This window comes from Hibiscus syriacus, unplaced genomic scaffold (genome assembly GCF_006381635.1).
Source record: "Hibiscus syriacus cultivar Baekdansim isolate YM2019G1 unplaced genomic scaffold, ASM638163v2 tig00110729_pilon, whole genome shotgun sequence".
In the NCBI taxonomy this organism is placed as follows: domain Eukaryota; kingdom Viridiplantae; phylum Streptophyta; class Magnoliopsida; order Malvales; family Malvaceae; genus Hibiscus; species Hibiscus syriacus.
Window position 1 is genome coordinate 266,687 of NW_024062843.1, and position 17,209 is coordinate 283,895.

The 17,209-nt window shown below is 30.1% G+C and overlaps 1 protein-coding gene across 1 annotated transcript; it reads right to left on the minus strand.

Annotated features, from left to right (window-relative positions):
* Positions 1–9,958: 9,958 nt before the first annotated feature.
* Positions 9,959–11,343, minus strand: LOC120139172 (zinc transporter 5-like). The gene is made up of 3 exons (XM_039154481.1): positions 10,639–11,343; positions 10,412–10,561; positions 9,959–10,338 (listed from the first exon to the last, which is right to left on the minus strand). Exons 1-3 carry the CDS (start codon positions 11,251–11,253, stop codon positions 10,033–10,035), a joined length of 1,071 nt encoding a protein of 356 aa, XP_039010412.1. The 5' UTR covers positions 11,254–11,343; the 3' UTR covers positions 9,959–10,032.
* Between the last annotated feature and the right edge of the window lie 5,866 nt (positions 11,344–17,209).

The window sequence follows — 17,209 nt, forward strand, 5'->3', positions numbered from 1 at the left end:
AAAATTGATGATCTTAAAACTTCTTTTGATAAAGTTGAAACAAAACATTTTGAAAAAGGTGGAAATTCAAAATCCAACTTTGTTAGAAAAAGTTTTAGAAACTACAATCATAGAGGTCCCCAAAGAACCTCTAATGGAAAAATCGTTAGAAGTATGTGGGTTCCTAAAGAACACATTACTACTAAAGATAAAAATATCCTACACAAATGGATACCTAAGGGGACTAGGATTTTGGAAACTAATGAATATGGACCCAAAAGAATTTGGGTACCAAAAATCAAAAATTAATCTATGTTTGTAGGGAAAGGAGCATTGCTACAAGGCACGGGAAACAAATTCAAATTCATGGTACCTTGATAGTGGATGCTCAAGACACATGACCGGAGACAAAAGCCGGTTCATTGAGCTTAACGCTAAAAATGAGAGGAGAAGTGACTTTTGGAGACAATTCAAAAGGTCACATTGAAGGTATTGGTACAATAGGTAATACCTCTTCCATACAAATTAAAAATGTTTTATATGTGAATGGATTAAAGCATAATCTATTGAGTATTAGTCAATTATGCGATAAAGGATTCAATGTCTTATTTGAAATTAATGGTTGTAAAGTCATTGACATTGCATCTAATCGGATTATGCTTGTTGGTCATAGAATAGGAAACATATACATGGTGCATTTAGATTCTTTTGATATGACTAATTTATGCCTAGTTGCAAAGGATGAGCATGATAGTTGGTTATGGCATAGGAGACTAGGACATGCTAGTATGAGTGTTTTGCAATGGTTAGTTCAAGGAGAATTGGTTCGAGGACTGCCTAAACTAAAATTTGATAATGATAAAATCTATGATGCTTGTGCTAAAGGAAAACAAAAGCGAGTTTCTTTTAAATCCATTAATGATGTATCAACTAGTAGAGTTTTACAATTGATCCATTTAGATCTTTTTGGGCCAACTAGAACTACTAGCTTGGGTGGAAAACAATATGCATTTGTCTTGGTAGATGACTATTCTAGATATACTTGGGTTCTATTCTTAAGTACAAAAGATGAAGCATTAGAACATTTCATCACATTTTCAAAAATTATCCAAAATGAAAAAGGTTACTCTATAACTAGTGTTAGGAGTGATCATGGAACTGAATTTGAAAATCTTGGATTTACTGAATTTTATAACTCTAACGGTATTAGCCATAATTTTTCAGCACCTAAAACCCCTCAACAAAATGGAGTTGTTGAGAGGAAAAATCGAACTTTAGAAGAAATGGCTAGAACCATGCTTTGTGAAAATAATTTGCCAAAATATTTTTGGGCGGAAGCCACAAATACCGCTTGTTATATTGTAAATCGAGTAATGATTAGGCCAATTTTAAAGAAAACTCCATATGAAATTTTCAAAAATAAAAAGCCTAACATTAGTTATTTTCATCATTTTGGATGTAAATGTTTTGCTTTAAACAATGGTAAAGAAAACATTGGCAAATTTGATGCTAAAAGTGATGAAGGAATTTTTCTGGGTTATTCCTTAAATTCTAAAGCTTATCGTATATTTAATAAAAGAACTTTAGTCGTAGAAGAGTCTATACATGTTGTTTTCGATGATAATCCCCTTCCGAGGAAGGATTCTTGTGTGAATGATGATGTAGGTGTTATAAATACAAATGACGTTAGACATGACATTGAAGAACTATCATCAAAGGAAGAAACGAAAAATGAGGAAACTCATTATCCTCTTGAGAATCCAACCATTGAAGAAAGGGAAGTATCTTATCCAAGAGAGTACAACTATGTCAAGGATGGTGAAATTATAGGTGATCCATCCAAAGGGGTAAATACTCGATCTTCTCTTAGAAATATTTGTAATTATGTTGCATTTATTTCATGCATAGAGCCTAAGAACATCAAAGAAGCATTAAAAGATGAACATTTGATTATGGCTATGCAAGAAGAATTAAATCAATTTGAGAGAAGTAAAGTATGGACATTAGTTGAAAGGCCTAGTAATAAAACTACTGTAGGTACTAGATGGGTATTTAGAAATAAGCTTGATGAAAGTGGTAATATAGTGAGAAACAAGGCTAGACTTGTTGCTCAAGGGTATACTCAAGAAGAGGGCATAGACTATGATGAAACATACGCTCCCGTAGCTAGGATGGAAGCAATTAGAATGTTACTAGCATTTGCATGTTTTCATGAATTTAAATTATATCAAATGGATGTTAAAAGTGCATTTTTAAATGGTTTTATAAAGGAAGAAGTGTATGTGGAACAACCTCCAGGTTTTGAAGATTCAAAATTTCTAGACCATGTTCTTAAATTGACAAAAGCTCTTTATGGCTTAAAACAAGCTCCTAGAGCTTGGTATGAAAGATTATTAAATTTTTTAATTGAAAAAGGTTTTTCAAAAGGGAAGGTTGACACTACATTGTTTCTAAAGCATAAAGGTAAAGATTTATTAGTAGTTCAAATTTATGTTGATGATATAATATTTGGTTCTACTAATGTTCTTTGCCAAGAATTTTCTAAGCTAATGCAAAGTGAATTCGAAATGAGCATGATGGCGGAGCTCTCATTTTTCTTGGGACTCCAAATCAAGCAAAGAAAAGATGTCATCTTCATCAATCAAGCTAAGTACGTCAAAGATATGCTCAAGAAGTTTGGACTGGAAAATAGGAAACCTCATGACACTCCAATGAGTTCTTCAACAAAGCTTGACTTAGATGAATGAGGTAAATGTGTAGATGTCAAATTATATAGGTCAATGATTGGCTCTTTGCTTTATCTAACTGCAAGTAGATCGGACATTATGTTTAGTGTTTGCTTATGTGCTAGATTTTAATCATGTCCTAAGGAATCACATTTACTAGCTGTTAAGAGAATCTTTAGATACCTTAAGGACACTCCTAGTTTAGGACTTTGGTATCCTAGAGACTCTAGCTTTAGCTTGCATGCTTTTTCTGATGCGGATTATGGAGGATGCAAATTAGATAGGAAAAGCACCTCCGGTACTTGCCAATTCCTTGGAAATATGCTAATTTCTTGGTTTTCAAAGAAACAAAATTGTGTTGCATTTTCTACCACTGAAGCCGAATACATTTCAGCTGGTAGTTGCTATGCACAAGTTTTATGGATGAAACAACAACTTTTTGATTATGGAATTGAAGTAGGTACCATTCCTATCAAGTATGACAATACTAGTGCTATTTGTCTCACTAAAAATCCCATCCAACACTCTAGAACTAAGCACATTGAAATAAGACATCACTTCATTAGAGACTATATCACTAAGGAAGATGTAGTTCTAGAATTTGTTGATACTTTGCACCAATTAGCGGATATCTTTATAAAACCCTTAGACAAGGAAAGATTTTAGACACTTAGGAGAGAATTAGGTTTGACCAACCTATATTCACTTATTGTTTAAAATAATTTTGGCACTTTTAAGAATAAATGAAAATGCTTATAATAGTAATTTTCGATTGCATTCATTGATATTAGTTAGGGGGAGTTTATGATTCTTGATGAAAAATTAATTTTATGTTCAAATATCGTTTAAAGATTAATTTACTTGTTTGAACATGATTAATTTTCAATATATGAGTTGCCAATACCACTAAAGGAAATTAATTTAATATTTTGGGTGTTTAAAATCGAATTTTAGCATTTTGGTGCAGAGGGAATCGATTCCCCCTTTAGGGAACCGATTCCCCCCACAGGGGAATCGATACCCCCTGGGGTTCTGGTTATACACGGCAGAACCCTTCAAAATCCTCAAAAATGCTCTCCTTTCTCTTCCGCCGTTCCCTCTCAACTCTCTCCATATCTCCATTCTTGCCTCAAATCATCGATTTTAATCGGAATTCACTTCAAATATCATCTACTAAACTTGCAATCATCATTAAAATCGTGCAAACAACATCAAAATCCACTCAATCTCATCCTTCAAGGTAAAATTTTCTAAACTCCCTATTTTATTGATTTTGAACATAGGACTTGTTTTAATTAGTTCTAGGATGAACTCTAGATCGGGCATTGATTGTTTAGTGATTAGAAACTAGATATTACAACCAATTTCATCAAAAACACAATAATTTTCCAAATTTTTTAAATTTTCAAAATTAAAAAAAATGTTAATTTTCAAATTATTGTGTTTTGATTAAATTATATTGTTGTTATGAAAACTATACATATATTGTTTCTCAAAACCATATTTTTCAAAAGTTTTTCAAAAACTTTGCCCATTAGGATTGATTTAGAGAACCTTGAAATATTGAGGACTCAATTGAGTTTTGGAATTGATTGAATTGCATACATGTGTTTTCTAAATTGCAGGTTATCAATTCTATTTCGATTTTCTAAACCATGTCCAATCCTAAACGTGCTAGGTCATCATCTAGTCGCTCACACCATCAACCAAATCCACCTCCAAATCCTTCTCCTATTCCAATTTCTAATCCTAATCCCATTGAGCCTAACTTGACTATCAAAAATTCATGTTTCAATCATCCTGGTCCTAGAAATCATCGTTTTTGGTATTATCAATATTTCGACTCTTACAAAATCCGGGAAGAACGTATTCCTTCTCGTCAAGCTATGTTAGCTATCAATTTTAAATATCTTCCTCTTTTACAAGAGTGTAAATTTGATAAACTCTTTGACCTTGAACCCATCGTTTATCATCAACTTGTTCGTATTTTCTATTCTAATGCCGTTTGTGTTAAAAACCAAACTGAAACCGAAACCATAGAAATTCGTTCCTACCTCCTAGGACAATTCTTATATATTGACTCAGCTTACATAGCTAATACATTCGGATTAGATAATGATGGTATTTCAAATGAAAAACTGGTTTTAAGATCTCGTTATAAAAGAAGGGATAATGCAAGTGTCTTAGACCTTCATGAACGTTTTCTTCATCTAATGATTTCTTGGTGGTTTCGACCATCCGGAGGTCATTATTCTACTCTTAGAGCCTTAGATCTTTGGTGGTTACATTGTTCCGAAAATAATATTAAAATTAACCTACCTCAGATTATTTTTGCTGAAATTGTTGAAACCGTAAATCTTGTTTCTAACAAGAAACTATGTTCATCCCTAGTTTACGGTTGCATTTTGAGTAATCTGTTTTCCAAAGCTGGGCTTAGAGTCGGTCTAGATGTCGTTTTCCCCTTAAGAAACAAATTAACCTTCTCTTCTTAACGAGAGCGGGATGGATTAAGGATAAGGAAACCGGTGAATGGGTTCGATCTTCTGCAAATACTCCGGGAGCTAGTTCTTCACAAGCTCCACCCGAAGCTGACGAAGATCTCGAGCTTGAGCAATTAATGCGAGACATCGATGAAGCCGAAGATGAGCCTGAGCAGCTCGAGGAGCAGCCTGAAGAGCAAGCAAATGCCTCTATATTTTCAATCCTTTATGGAGACATTCGATTTCCGATACGCTACCATGGATTCACGCTTTTCTTCTATAGAGTCCCACTTATCCACAATGGGAGCTCAATAATTAGAAATTCTTCGGGAGATGCGTGCAAACAATGAAGCAACCAACGCGTGTATTAATGACCTCACTCACGAAATGGCCGCTATGCGAGCTCGTTTTCCTCCTCCTGATCCTTATATGTTATTCTATGTTTTGCTTTTAACTCCAAACTATTTGTTTTAACATTTTGAATATTTTGGAATGTTTGAATTTGTGGATTGATTGACTTTGAATTTGTTTGGATTTATGAATGGTTAGAAATTATCTATTTGGTGTGATTAAATTTATTCATTATTGCATCATTTACTTAATGATTAGATACATGACCAATTTTGCTATTTCACATTAACTATGAATATTGATTATGAAACTAATGGCTAACGTTTCTCTTGCTTGTGATCTTAGCAGCTTAAAATATAATCAAATGGCTAAATGATTTCAAACCCTTGTTTAATTCTTTAAAATGTCTTTTTGATTTAACAAAAAGGGGAGAAGTGTTAAATGTGTTAAATGGGAGAAGTGTTAAAGTAAGGGGGAGTAATTTCAAATTTCAAAACTTGTAATTTCAAAACTTGATTTCAAAATATCAAAATCTTAAAATTACTAAAATGTTTTGTTATATCAAAAAGGGGGAGATTGTTGAAAACATTTTGATATTTCGATATAACAAATTAAGTTAAATGAATTTTAAGATTTTCCAAATGATTTTCTAAGTATATTCGATAGAATTATTCGAATATCAAAACATTACTCCAAATCTTTCAAAGATCATTTTTAATCCTTACTCAAGTGTAAAATTAAGTTTTAATCTTAAAACAATTTCAAAATAATTTTACAAAGTATTTCGAACCATTTCAAAGCCAAAAATTCCAGATTGCTCAGAGGGAGCCGATTCCCCCCCAAGGGGGTACCGATTCCCCCTGAATGGTTTGGCTCCGAGAAATCCAGAATGCTCGGAGGGAACCGATTTCCCCCTTGTATAACGGTCGAAATATTTGAATTTTACACTTAGGGAACCGATTCCTCATAGGGGGTACCGATTCCCCCACGCTCTAAAATGTTTTATTAATTGTTTTCACACTAAAACGGCTATTTATTTTCTCTAATCATCCCCAACGTTCAGAAGTGATTCAAGGTGTATTTAAGCAAGCTTAGAAGCCATTGATCAATAACAAGAAACATCAAGCAATTAGAATCAAAAGAGAATCAAAGAGAAAGCATCAAACCTCAAGTTTGAGCATTTCAAGCCTATTTTTCATTCAATATTCATTTTGCTTTCAAGAACACTTATTGTGCTCAATTGTATTTATTCTTGAGTGTTCTTTCTTTGTTCTAGAATTGTGCAAACATATTTGTCTTGTGAGGTTTTTCTTGTAAGTTTGCAAATTTGTATTTCTCTTTGAGAAAATAGTGTTCTCAAGAATTAAGGTATATTCTTGAGGGAGGTGTGAGGTTATCTCTTTGGCCTCAAAAGAAAGAACAAATTAGTGAATTTGTTGGAAAATCCTTAGTGTGGATATCTAAGGTAGTGGACGTAGACTTTGGTTGATAAAGTCGAACCACTCTAAATCGCTGTGCAATTTCTTTCAATTTTCTGCAAAAGCTTCAACCAAAAATTTTATTGCCAATTCACCCCTCTCTTGGCTGATTCAGTCAATCGATTAACTCAACAAAGTTACATATAGTATTAGTAGATTTCATCTATAGTTAAGAAAATAAGGTAAAAGTTTTAGTTAACTTAACAAGCAACGAGGTGAGCAATGAGCATCGAGCTTAATGAGTAACGAGCATCAAGCTCAATGATTAACAAGCTTAATGATCGACAAGTCGAGCAACACGTTTTCTTAACGAGCGCGAGTCAAGCAAAATTTTAACGAGCAACGAGTCGAGCCGAGCAACAAATTTTTTTAATAAGCATGAGTCAAGCACTGCTCAACTCACAATCGACTTGCTCGATAAGCACCCCTAATTTGGATGGATCTGGAGATGAAATTGGAAGTTTCAAAAGTTTGGGTACTAATTTAAAAGGATGGTCATGGTTTAAGGATGAAATTGGAATATTTAAAAGTTTAAGGATTAATTTAGAATAAGAATTATATTTTAAGGATGAAGTTAAAATATTTAAAAGTTTAATGACTAATTTAAAATGAGATTCATAGTTTGAAAACATATTATGCAATTAACCCTAGATTTTTTGTTTAAAAAAATAGATGTGAATGGAGAATGGTATTTTTTACCCCAAATTGTGGGTATAAAACAGTTATGATAATGACTTGTTTTACTCCGTGTTATCTGTTATATGAAATTACATATATAATTATAAATGGATAAAATTTTATTTTTTATAATTTACACTTGAGAAATTTAAAAAAATGTTTTGTTTTATATTAAATATTTTACAAGGATTATATTTAGATATATTAATAAAATTCTACCACTCTCGACGAGCGGCGATGAGTACCACTAACGATAAGCACCATTAATTTAATTTATAAAATTTAAAATTCTAAAGGACTAAACTTATAATTATAAATTACTTAAAAAATTAAAGGTAAATTATTTAAAATAAAAGGTAAACTATAACAATGATCATTTAACTATTGTCCCTTTTCATTTTGACCATTATTTTTAAAATTTTATCAATCAGGTCACTAAACTATTTAAATGCATTCAATTAAGTCATTTGTCGTTAATATTTAATGGAGAAGCTGATGTGGCAGTTACAATATTTGATACAATTACACATTTGGTCATTGTTACTTATATATTCTATCAATTTGGTCCTAATTTAATAAATTAAAATAAACTTAACTCTTCGACTTTGGCTTAGGAACCCCAACATAATATAAACTATCAATTTGGAACAAGAAACTATGTTTTGAATTAAAAAGTTAAATTCAAGTATCTAGTTAGAGATTAAATGAAAATCAAGTGTCACATTGAACATTAAAATCAAATTCAAGTATCAAATTGAAACCAAAAAAATTAAAAGCATGCTACTCTAATTTTATGGGTGCTTACTAACGCACATGCACCCAACAATTCATCTAAATAGTTTTACATCAAGCATATCAAAATGTAAAATTAAAAATAAAAAACTATGAAGTCACCGTTCTTGCATTGCATAACTTCAAAGTTCTAACATTGACACGTGAAGTTCAATGTTTAAAGACCAAAACAACTCCACAAACCTCAATTGAAAACTTAAAAAATACAAAGAAACTAATTAACCTGTTGTGGCTTCGCAGGGAGTCGATTCCGAACATTCGATTTCTATGTTCATTAATGAAAAAGAAAAGATTTCTATGTGCAGTTTATTCATTTCACTTGTTCTTTTTAATAAAATAGTATAAAATTATATGAGATATTAGCCACTATGGGTGACAATTTTTTTTCATTTTAATATTTAAAATTATATTTTATTATGTAAAAAAATATTTTTCAGTTAGGATTTTACTTATATTTATTTATTTTTCCTTTTTAAAAAATATTTAAATAATTTTCTTCAATTTATTCTATCAAAATCATCAACAATACCAATGTTGATTCCTTTTACAGCAAATGATGACTTTTGCAATTATTGATCAAAACAACCTATTTCTCAAGATCCAATGTCGATTCCTTTTACCCAACAAATGATGACTTTTGCAATTTTTGTTGTTATTTCAAGCTTTGAGAGTTAAATTTATTTTAATTTATTAAAATTAGGATAAAATTGATAAAAATATATAAGTAACGGTGACCAAATGTGTAATATATATAAAATATTTTAACTGTCACATTAGTTTTTTCGTTAAATATTAACGGTAAGTGGCTTAATTGAATGCATTTAAGTAGTTGAGTGACTAGATTGACAAAATTTCAAAATGGTGGTCAAAATGAAAATGGACAATAATTAAGTGATCATTGTTATACTTTACCCTTTATTTTAAATAATTTATCTTTAATTTTTAACTAATTTATAATTATATTTAGATATAATTATATTTAGTCATTTAGAATTTTAAATTTTATAAATTAAATTAATGGTGCTGATCGTTAGTGGTGCTATTACTGCTTGTCGAGTGTAGAAGAATCATCATATTAATATATACTCGATTTTAAGAAAATAAAAATAAAATCACCAAAATCTCGAAACGATCTTATGTTTATATGCATGCCAAAGTCGCCTCCTATTTAATACTCATTGGTGACCCAAAATGCTAGCTTAGATAACATGTACATAGTAGGCAAACATTAAATATTGCAACTACAAACATTCTCAAACTAGAAAAGAAAAACTAGTGATAGTATAAGATATAGTTCAAACTCTCTTTTCTTTATGAATATTTTTAGAGTAATTACATGGTAATATTTATTTATAATTTCTTTTAATATATTGATAAAGAACGCATACACCCCGCAAACAAACTACTAGAGTCAAATCTTTCTAATTAAAACTCGAGCATCCAAAACCAATAGCTCTAATGAGAAGACACAAGGAGAGGTGAAGACCAAATTTTATAAAATTCAAAATGCCATTTGAGTGTTGTAAATGAATGGGAGAGAAGTGGGTTTTAAGCCCAAATAGCCAAGAGAGACATGAGGGCAGCACCTAGAAGAAGAGAAACACTGGCTCCAGCCTGAAGTAATCCATTGTTTTGCAACTTTGGGTTCATGAAATCGGCAGCCAGAAGATCCACCAGGGCCATATATATTAGGATCCCGGCCGACGCTGCATTCAACAACCCTTCGACGATCAGGGCCGTCGGGCTGCTCTCATCGTATATGTTTGTTATTCCGATTCCTATAGCGATTCCGACCGGGGTTGTCAGCGAGAAAAACAGTGCCATGATCGTCACCGCTCGGCACTTGAATTGAGCCTAAAATAACATCACATGCTAATTAATTAGTACAAATATTTCATGACACAATCAAAACAAATGAATTATTTACCTGGGAAATGCATCCACCAAGTCCCATGCCTTCAAAGAACTGATGAAAGGTGAGTGCAGCCACCAAAGGCCTTATAGTTTTTGGACTTTCAGAAGCACCCAGAGATATTCCTATGATCACAGAGTGCACCACTATTCCCAATTCCAAAACCTACAGCATCAGATTCATCAATTTTAATAACAAAGGCAATACATATGTATGTATGATTCATGAAGAATAACAAATACCTGAGAAACTACTCGGTGCCGAAGAAGCTGAGCTGAATCCGAACTCTGGAGCATTGAAACAGAGCCATGAGCATGGCCGTGTGTGGCATGAGTATGAACCGGCAGATCCTTTTCGTTTTCCCCTGTTTTCTCTTCATCGCCACCGTTGCTTTGTTGGGTTTTATGAAGATAAGACTTGGTGTAATGAGACGTAGCAAAAACGTCAACCATCAAGGTTCCGATAGCAGCGGTCATTGCCACCAGTCCGGCGAACGGAAAATTCCCCCAAGGATTCTCATTGAGGCAAGGAGACGTTAAGTTCTCGGTTGCGTCGGGAAGAACGTGGATGAACCCGGTGGACAATATGACACCTGCGGCGAAGGCTTTGATGATGAAGAAGAGATTTTTCTCGGGACGTAAAGCCTGGAAAGTCTTCCCAAGCAGAGGAAAGCAAACACCAATGGCTCCGGCGACGAGGATGGAAGCTATGGCAGCCATCTTATATCGCAGCGCTCGAGACTTATCGCGATCTTCATCTTCGGGTTCGCAGGTGCAGTCCCCTCGTACAAGTGAAGGAGTTAGAGTTAGAAAACAACAGAGAATCGTGAAGAACTGAGCTTGTTTATGGTTGATCATGGCTGCAACGATATTATCAATAGAAAATAATATCTAAATTCTCAAAGCTGAAACTGAAAACTGAGAGGAGATGAGTTTGAAGAGACAATGTAGAATCAATCACATAAGTATATATAACTTATTGCGAGTTAAGTTTATATACAGATTATCAAATAATCTTTGACTTTATTATGAAAAATAATGAGCTAATATTTTATTAATTGGTCAACAGCTAATGAAAATCAGGTTTAGTACGGCACTAAATTCGTAAATCATGAAAAACAATGAGCTAATATTTCATTAATTGTAAAAATTAAAAGGATTTTCCTCGTTAGATTGCTAAAATGGGAGATTTCCGCGCGTGAAAGACGATCACATGCTACAAAAATGTCGACATAATGTCGACATGTAACAAGCAAGAAGAGATTTCAAAGCATTCACATTGTCTAAGTCATGCTTTATTTACAAAAATTAAAAGTAGGATGTCGATATCCCCCCCCCCAATTGTTGAAAAGGAAGGTATGGTATATTCACATTAAATTTGGAAAATATGAATATGTTATGTCACCATATCTTTTCTTTTCCTTAATAAAAATATAGAAAATAGGTACTTTATTTTATGTGGGTAATTATATTTAATGACATGTGGATATCTATTAAAATTTTAAATGTTCAATAATAAAATTTCAAATGTTATTAAAAAATATGATTATGATTAATATTCATAGTATCATAATAAAATGTTAAATTGTATATTTACATTAAAAATATCATCATTATCTTTTATCCTGTTTGTAATCGACGATCTTTTATCCCATTTTCCCAAATATAATGTCCGAAAAAATATTTCAAATTCAATTTTAAAAAGCAAAGGAATTACATAAATGAAGTTGTCATCAATCAAATTATTATTCAGGAAATAATACATAAAAACTTTAGCACAGTTTTGTATTTATCCAAAAAGAAAAAGAATCAAAAAAGAAAATAGAATATTTCATGTACCACATGAACAAAGCTCAAATCATTAGTCAATTCTATTATAATATTCGAACTAATAAAATATTTCATTTGTTGGTTAGAAAGAGTGAAATTAAAATATTTAAACTTTACGAGTTTAAAGATATATATATACCGTTAAATTTAATTTTCGTTTAGGTAAAGACTCTTTATGATTGACTATATTTATTTATTATTTTTATTCATATGCTAGATATTTATATTAGGATGTGTAAAGAATTTAGTAGTTGAAAAGTAATTACAAGGATATCGATGTATAATAACACTCATGCAATGCATGAGATTTAACATAATTTTCTCTTGTTTATTTTTAAGGACAAGAGAAATACTAATTTATAATTAATGATATTGATCGTAAAGAACACAAATACATAAAATTTATTGTATCTCAAAATTTGATATATTTTTAAAATTTAATGTATCCAAAATATTTTTCAACATCTCTATAAAATTCAGTAATGGAGTTCTTTCGGTGTTTCTCGCAGAGTACGATACCAGTATAATTAGGAGGCATGTATGTCATATTTTGTCTATATATGAAAGTGAATGATTTGTTTTGATATTTATTGTGTTGCTTAATTTTGTTTTAAAGTATGAACGTCTTCTTATGTATTTTGTAATTATTCTGACATGATTTTATGATTTTAAATTGTGTTTGGTAATTTTTTTTTTTATTTTTTTATTTTTATTGTGAGTCGCTTTAATAACCCTAATATGATACTTTAGATCGAATAGGATCACCCGTATCAATTTAGGGGTGTTACATATAGTCTTCAATGGGTCTATACTCGATGAGGATCATTTGTTCATGTGACACTCTTGAGAATTACCAATGATGCAAGTTCAAGTGGCTTCATTCCTTTAAGTCGATTTACAACATTTTCCGTTTCCCTTCAGTTGCTCGCATCTCTCAGCCCTTGAATCACAAGCAGTCGTATACTATGTAGGTTGAACCCCTGTCAGGTTTTGTAAAATTCAATGTTGATGGTGTTGTCCATGGTAGCTTTGGAGTTACGGGTGTTGGTGGTATATTAAGAGATAACAATTATTCTGTTCTGTTTAAATTCTTGAAATCCATTGGTTGTCATGACCCTTCCGGGGATGAAATATTAGTGGCAGTCGAAGCATGCCAATTGTTTTTGGATTCTAAATTATTTCCAACCTTTTCTTTAATCATTGAATCAGATAGCAGATTGATGGTTTCTGGATCAATAATCCAAATTCGGCCCCCTAATAGTTGGGTGTGAATTGGATCGATGTTCTTCGTATGTTGTTTGTTCTTAGTTTTACTGGTAGATCTAGCTGAAGTTTTGGTTTTGCTGATCTCTGTGTGTGGTTTGGGCTGTGCCCTCGTGTTCATATGTAGCTAATCGTTCCTAGATGGTTAGCGTTTGAAGGAGTTGTGCATTTGCTTCTGCTAGCTTGCTTCTCTGTGGATTTCTGTGTTAGTCAGTGACATGTTTTTTGTACGTGTCTATCATTTTGATGATAATTTTTCAATAATTATATCATATACTTTTTTTCTCCATCTAGGATTATTAATATTTTTAATAAGACTCATATCGTCATCTTGTTTTGAATGCATGTCTCTTATCGTAATATAAAACTCCCCTTTTCAAAAAAAATATTTGAGATTATTTTTAATAGTAGGAACTCAATAAATAAAACAATAATTAAATTAACATTTGACTAATTTAGAAGTTTTATAAATATCTCAAAGACCCAAAGTTGGTTTAGTAATTTGGAGCTTTTCATGTTTATCTTTTTGTCATAAACCCATAGACGAATTTTCATACCATTCATGAATATTCAAAGTCTACTTGTAAGAGTGGATTCTGCAAGGATCAATAGTGTAGGAAGATCTCTTTTCTTTTTAATTAAGAAACTTATTTGAAAGTTTCGATTCTAAATAATACTTACATTTTTATTTTCTTTTTTAAATTAAAAATTATAATTAATCGAATCAAATTAAATTTCATTTCTAACATAAATAAATATTTTATATTTGAATTAACTTGAATATTCCGTAAAATACAATTCTTTAAGAATTAAAAAATTGGTTTGAAAAGAAATAAAAAAATATCTGTAACATATTTTTTTTAATAATGAATTACTATCCCTAACAGTGTAAACGTTGACGAATTGTCAAAAAACGACAGCGTGGGAGACGACTTGACTTGGGTGCTGTTTTTAGAATCTCTGATTCTGTGGTTGTAAGTGGTAACTTGTATTAGGGGGATGACCCTATTCCTAGTTCTTCCCCCCCCTAAAGTCTTCCCGTCCAGACTTCTTGTCCTATCCAAAATTTCAAGAGTAAATTACATATATTTCACTGAATTTTATTATTTTTCCTATTTTATTCAATATACTTTTAATTTTTTTAATTTACTTATTGAACTTAAATTGTTCCTGTTTTGACCTCTAGATTATTTTATTAATATTTTTATGATATAAATTTATTATTATTATTAAATATTACAAATAATTTAAAATAAATAATAAAATAATATTTTTATTATTATTAAATTTAGAAAAACTTAAAATAATCACCGTCAACTGTTAACCATCGTCAGCCGTCGACCATCACCGAATGTTGAAATTATTTTTATATTAAATGAGAATAAAAAATTCTATGCCATACAAAAATAATAATAAAATAATTTAAAATGATCAAAATGAAAATAATTCAAAAGTTTAGTGAGTAAATTAAAAAATTAAAAGTATAATGAATAAAATAGGGTTTAGAGTAAAATTCATTGAGGAATGTTCTATTTTACCCCAACTTTAAATAAATTTTTTAGGGTTTAATACACGGATGATTACTTATATTTGTGTTTTGTCTACTTTTAGTCATTAATTTCAAAAAATATAAGACATTATCACTTTTATTTTTATTTAATTAAGATGTGGTCATCACAATTGTTATTAACAATTAACAAAATATATGGCATGATAGTTGATATAATAACTCATTTGGTCCATGTTATTTACATATTCTCTCAATTTAGTTATACTTCTAAATAAAATTTTAACATAAAATATATATTTTTAAATGAAAATAAAAATAAAATATTTTTAAATTAAATTAATAATAAAATATATTTAGTTAGTTAGTTAATATAAAAATAATTTTTAAGTTAATATATATAAAATATTATGAATTTAAGTATTTATACAAATGTATATACCATGTAGTCTACTTTAGATTAAACAATGGTCTTGGCTTAATGGTTGGATACATGTTTAGTTTTCTAAATAACCAAGGTTTAAATCTTTTTCGCCCCAATTTGCTTTCATTTGTTTTCTTTCAATCAGAGTGTAACATATGTCACTATTTGATTAGTGAAAATAAATATACTAAATTAAAATAAAGTTAGTCATTTGATCAACTGGTGACGCATGATATGAAATGTATCATTATTCGATTGAATGATTAAATTTATTTTAATTTATTAAAAGTACAATTAAATTGAGAGAATGTATAAATAGGGACCAAATATGTGATTATATCAAAATATTTAACTGTTGTTAACGCCAATTAACTCGGGTGATTACATCTTAATTAAATCAGTGCTTTTATCTTATGTTTTTTTAAAATCAGTGACCAAAAGTGAACAAAACAAAAACATAAGTGATCGTTCGTGTAGTTAACCTTTTTTTGTTAAGCTATGGTGATTATAAATAGTATTTATTCTAATATTCTCAATTATTTGACAATAAATACTCAATTATCCTATTATAGTCGTTTGTACTCGAATATGTAACCTCTAAATCCAACATTAATTCTTTTGACAATAAAAGAAAAATTCGTTCAAACTAGTATGAACTAATACAGACCGGTACAAAATACTGACTACATACAAACCAAAAGTATTGAAATAATTGAAATATATTAAAATTTTAATTTAAACAAAATTCAAATTATTTAATAATAATTTAGGATAAGAAAGATAGACAATAGTGATCAATATGATTTTAATGTGTCCTACTCCCACCACACCTAACAATAAATATATTATCATCTATATATACAGATGTATATGTAGTACTGGTTTAGATGGGGTTCGTTTGTGAAATTAATAAAAGACGTTTGAGATAGAACTCCATTATGAAAAGAATTAGGTTAAAAGGCATTACTCACTAGGAAAGATTAGAAATAACTATTAAAAACTAAAAAAATGTTTTTGATATATTATTTAAATATAATTAGAGTATTTGATAAATATAAATTTTAAAATATAATATAATTAATGAAAAATAAAATAAAATATTGAATGTATTTTGCATTAATTGATTAATAACTGATCATTTCTACTTATTATTTTATACTGTTTTCAATGGAAAAAATACTATATATTGTTATTTTTATTTATCAAATGAATTTAAAAATTAAGTCATTATAATATTAATTTTTATTGAGTTTTTATCATTAGATTATCAAACACGGCCGAAATAATGCTCAAATTTAACAAAAGAAGTTTTATAGTAATTGAATCATCCATGATTTAAATTTTAAGTTTATTAAATTTTATATTTTTAAAAAATAACTATATATAGATATTTAATCAAATATAATTAAAAATATCATATGTATAAACAACCATAGAATCTAATTTGGAGTTGGATAGAATGTTATAGCAGTAAGATTAAAATTAATGAAGAAATTTTTGTTCAAATTCAAATACAAGAGAAGTGTATGATATTGAATTTGTATAAAATACATTTTATAACATGATTTTAAAATTTAATGAATTTTAAAGAAATATTACAATTCAATAAAATATTTTAAAATAAAAAAAAAACAAATGAAACTCTCTAATCTTTAAAACAAAATTAAGAGAGACAACAAGAAAATGTAATTAAAGAGAGAATAAAAATGGAACCCAGTTCAAGTGGAATTCACTGTGCCGTCTTCTAATAGTGAATTTTTTATATTACTTAGGGTACGTTTGGTTCACGG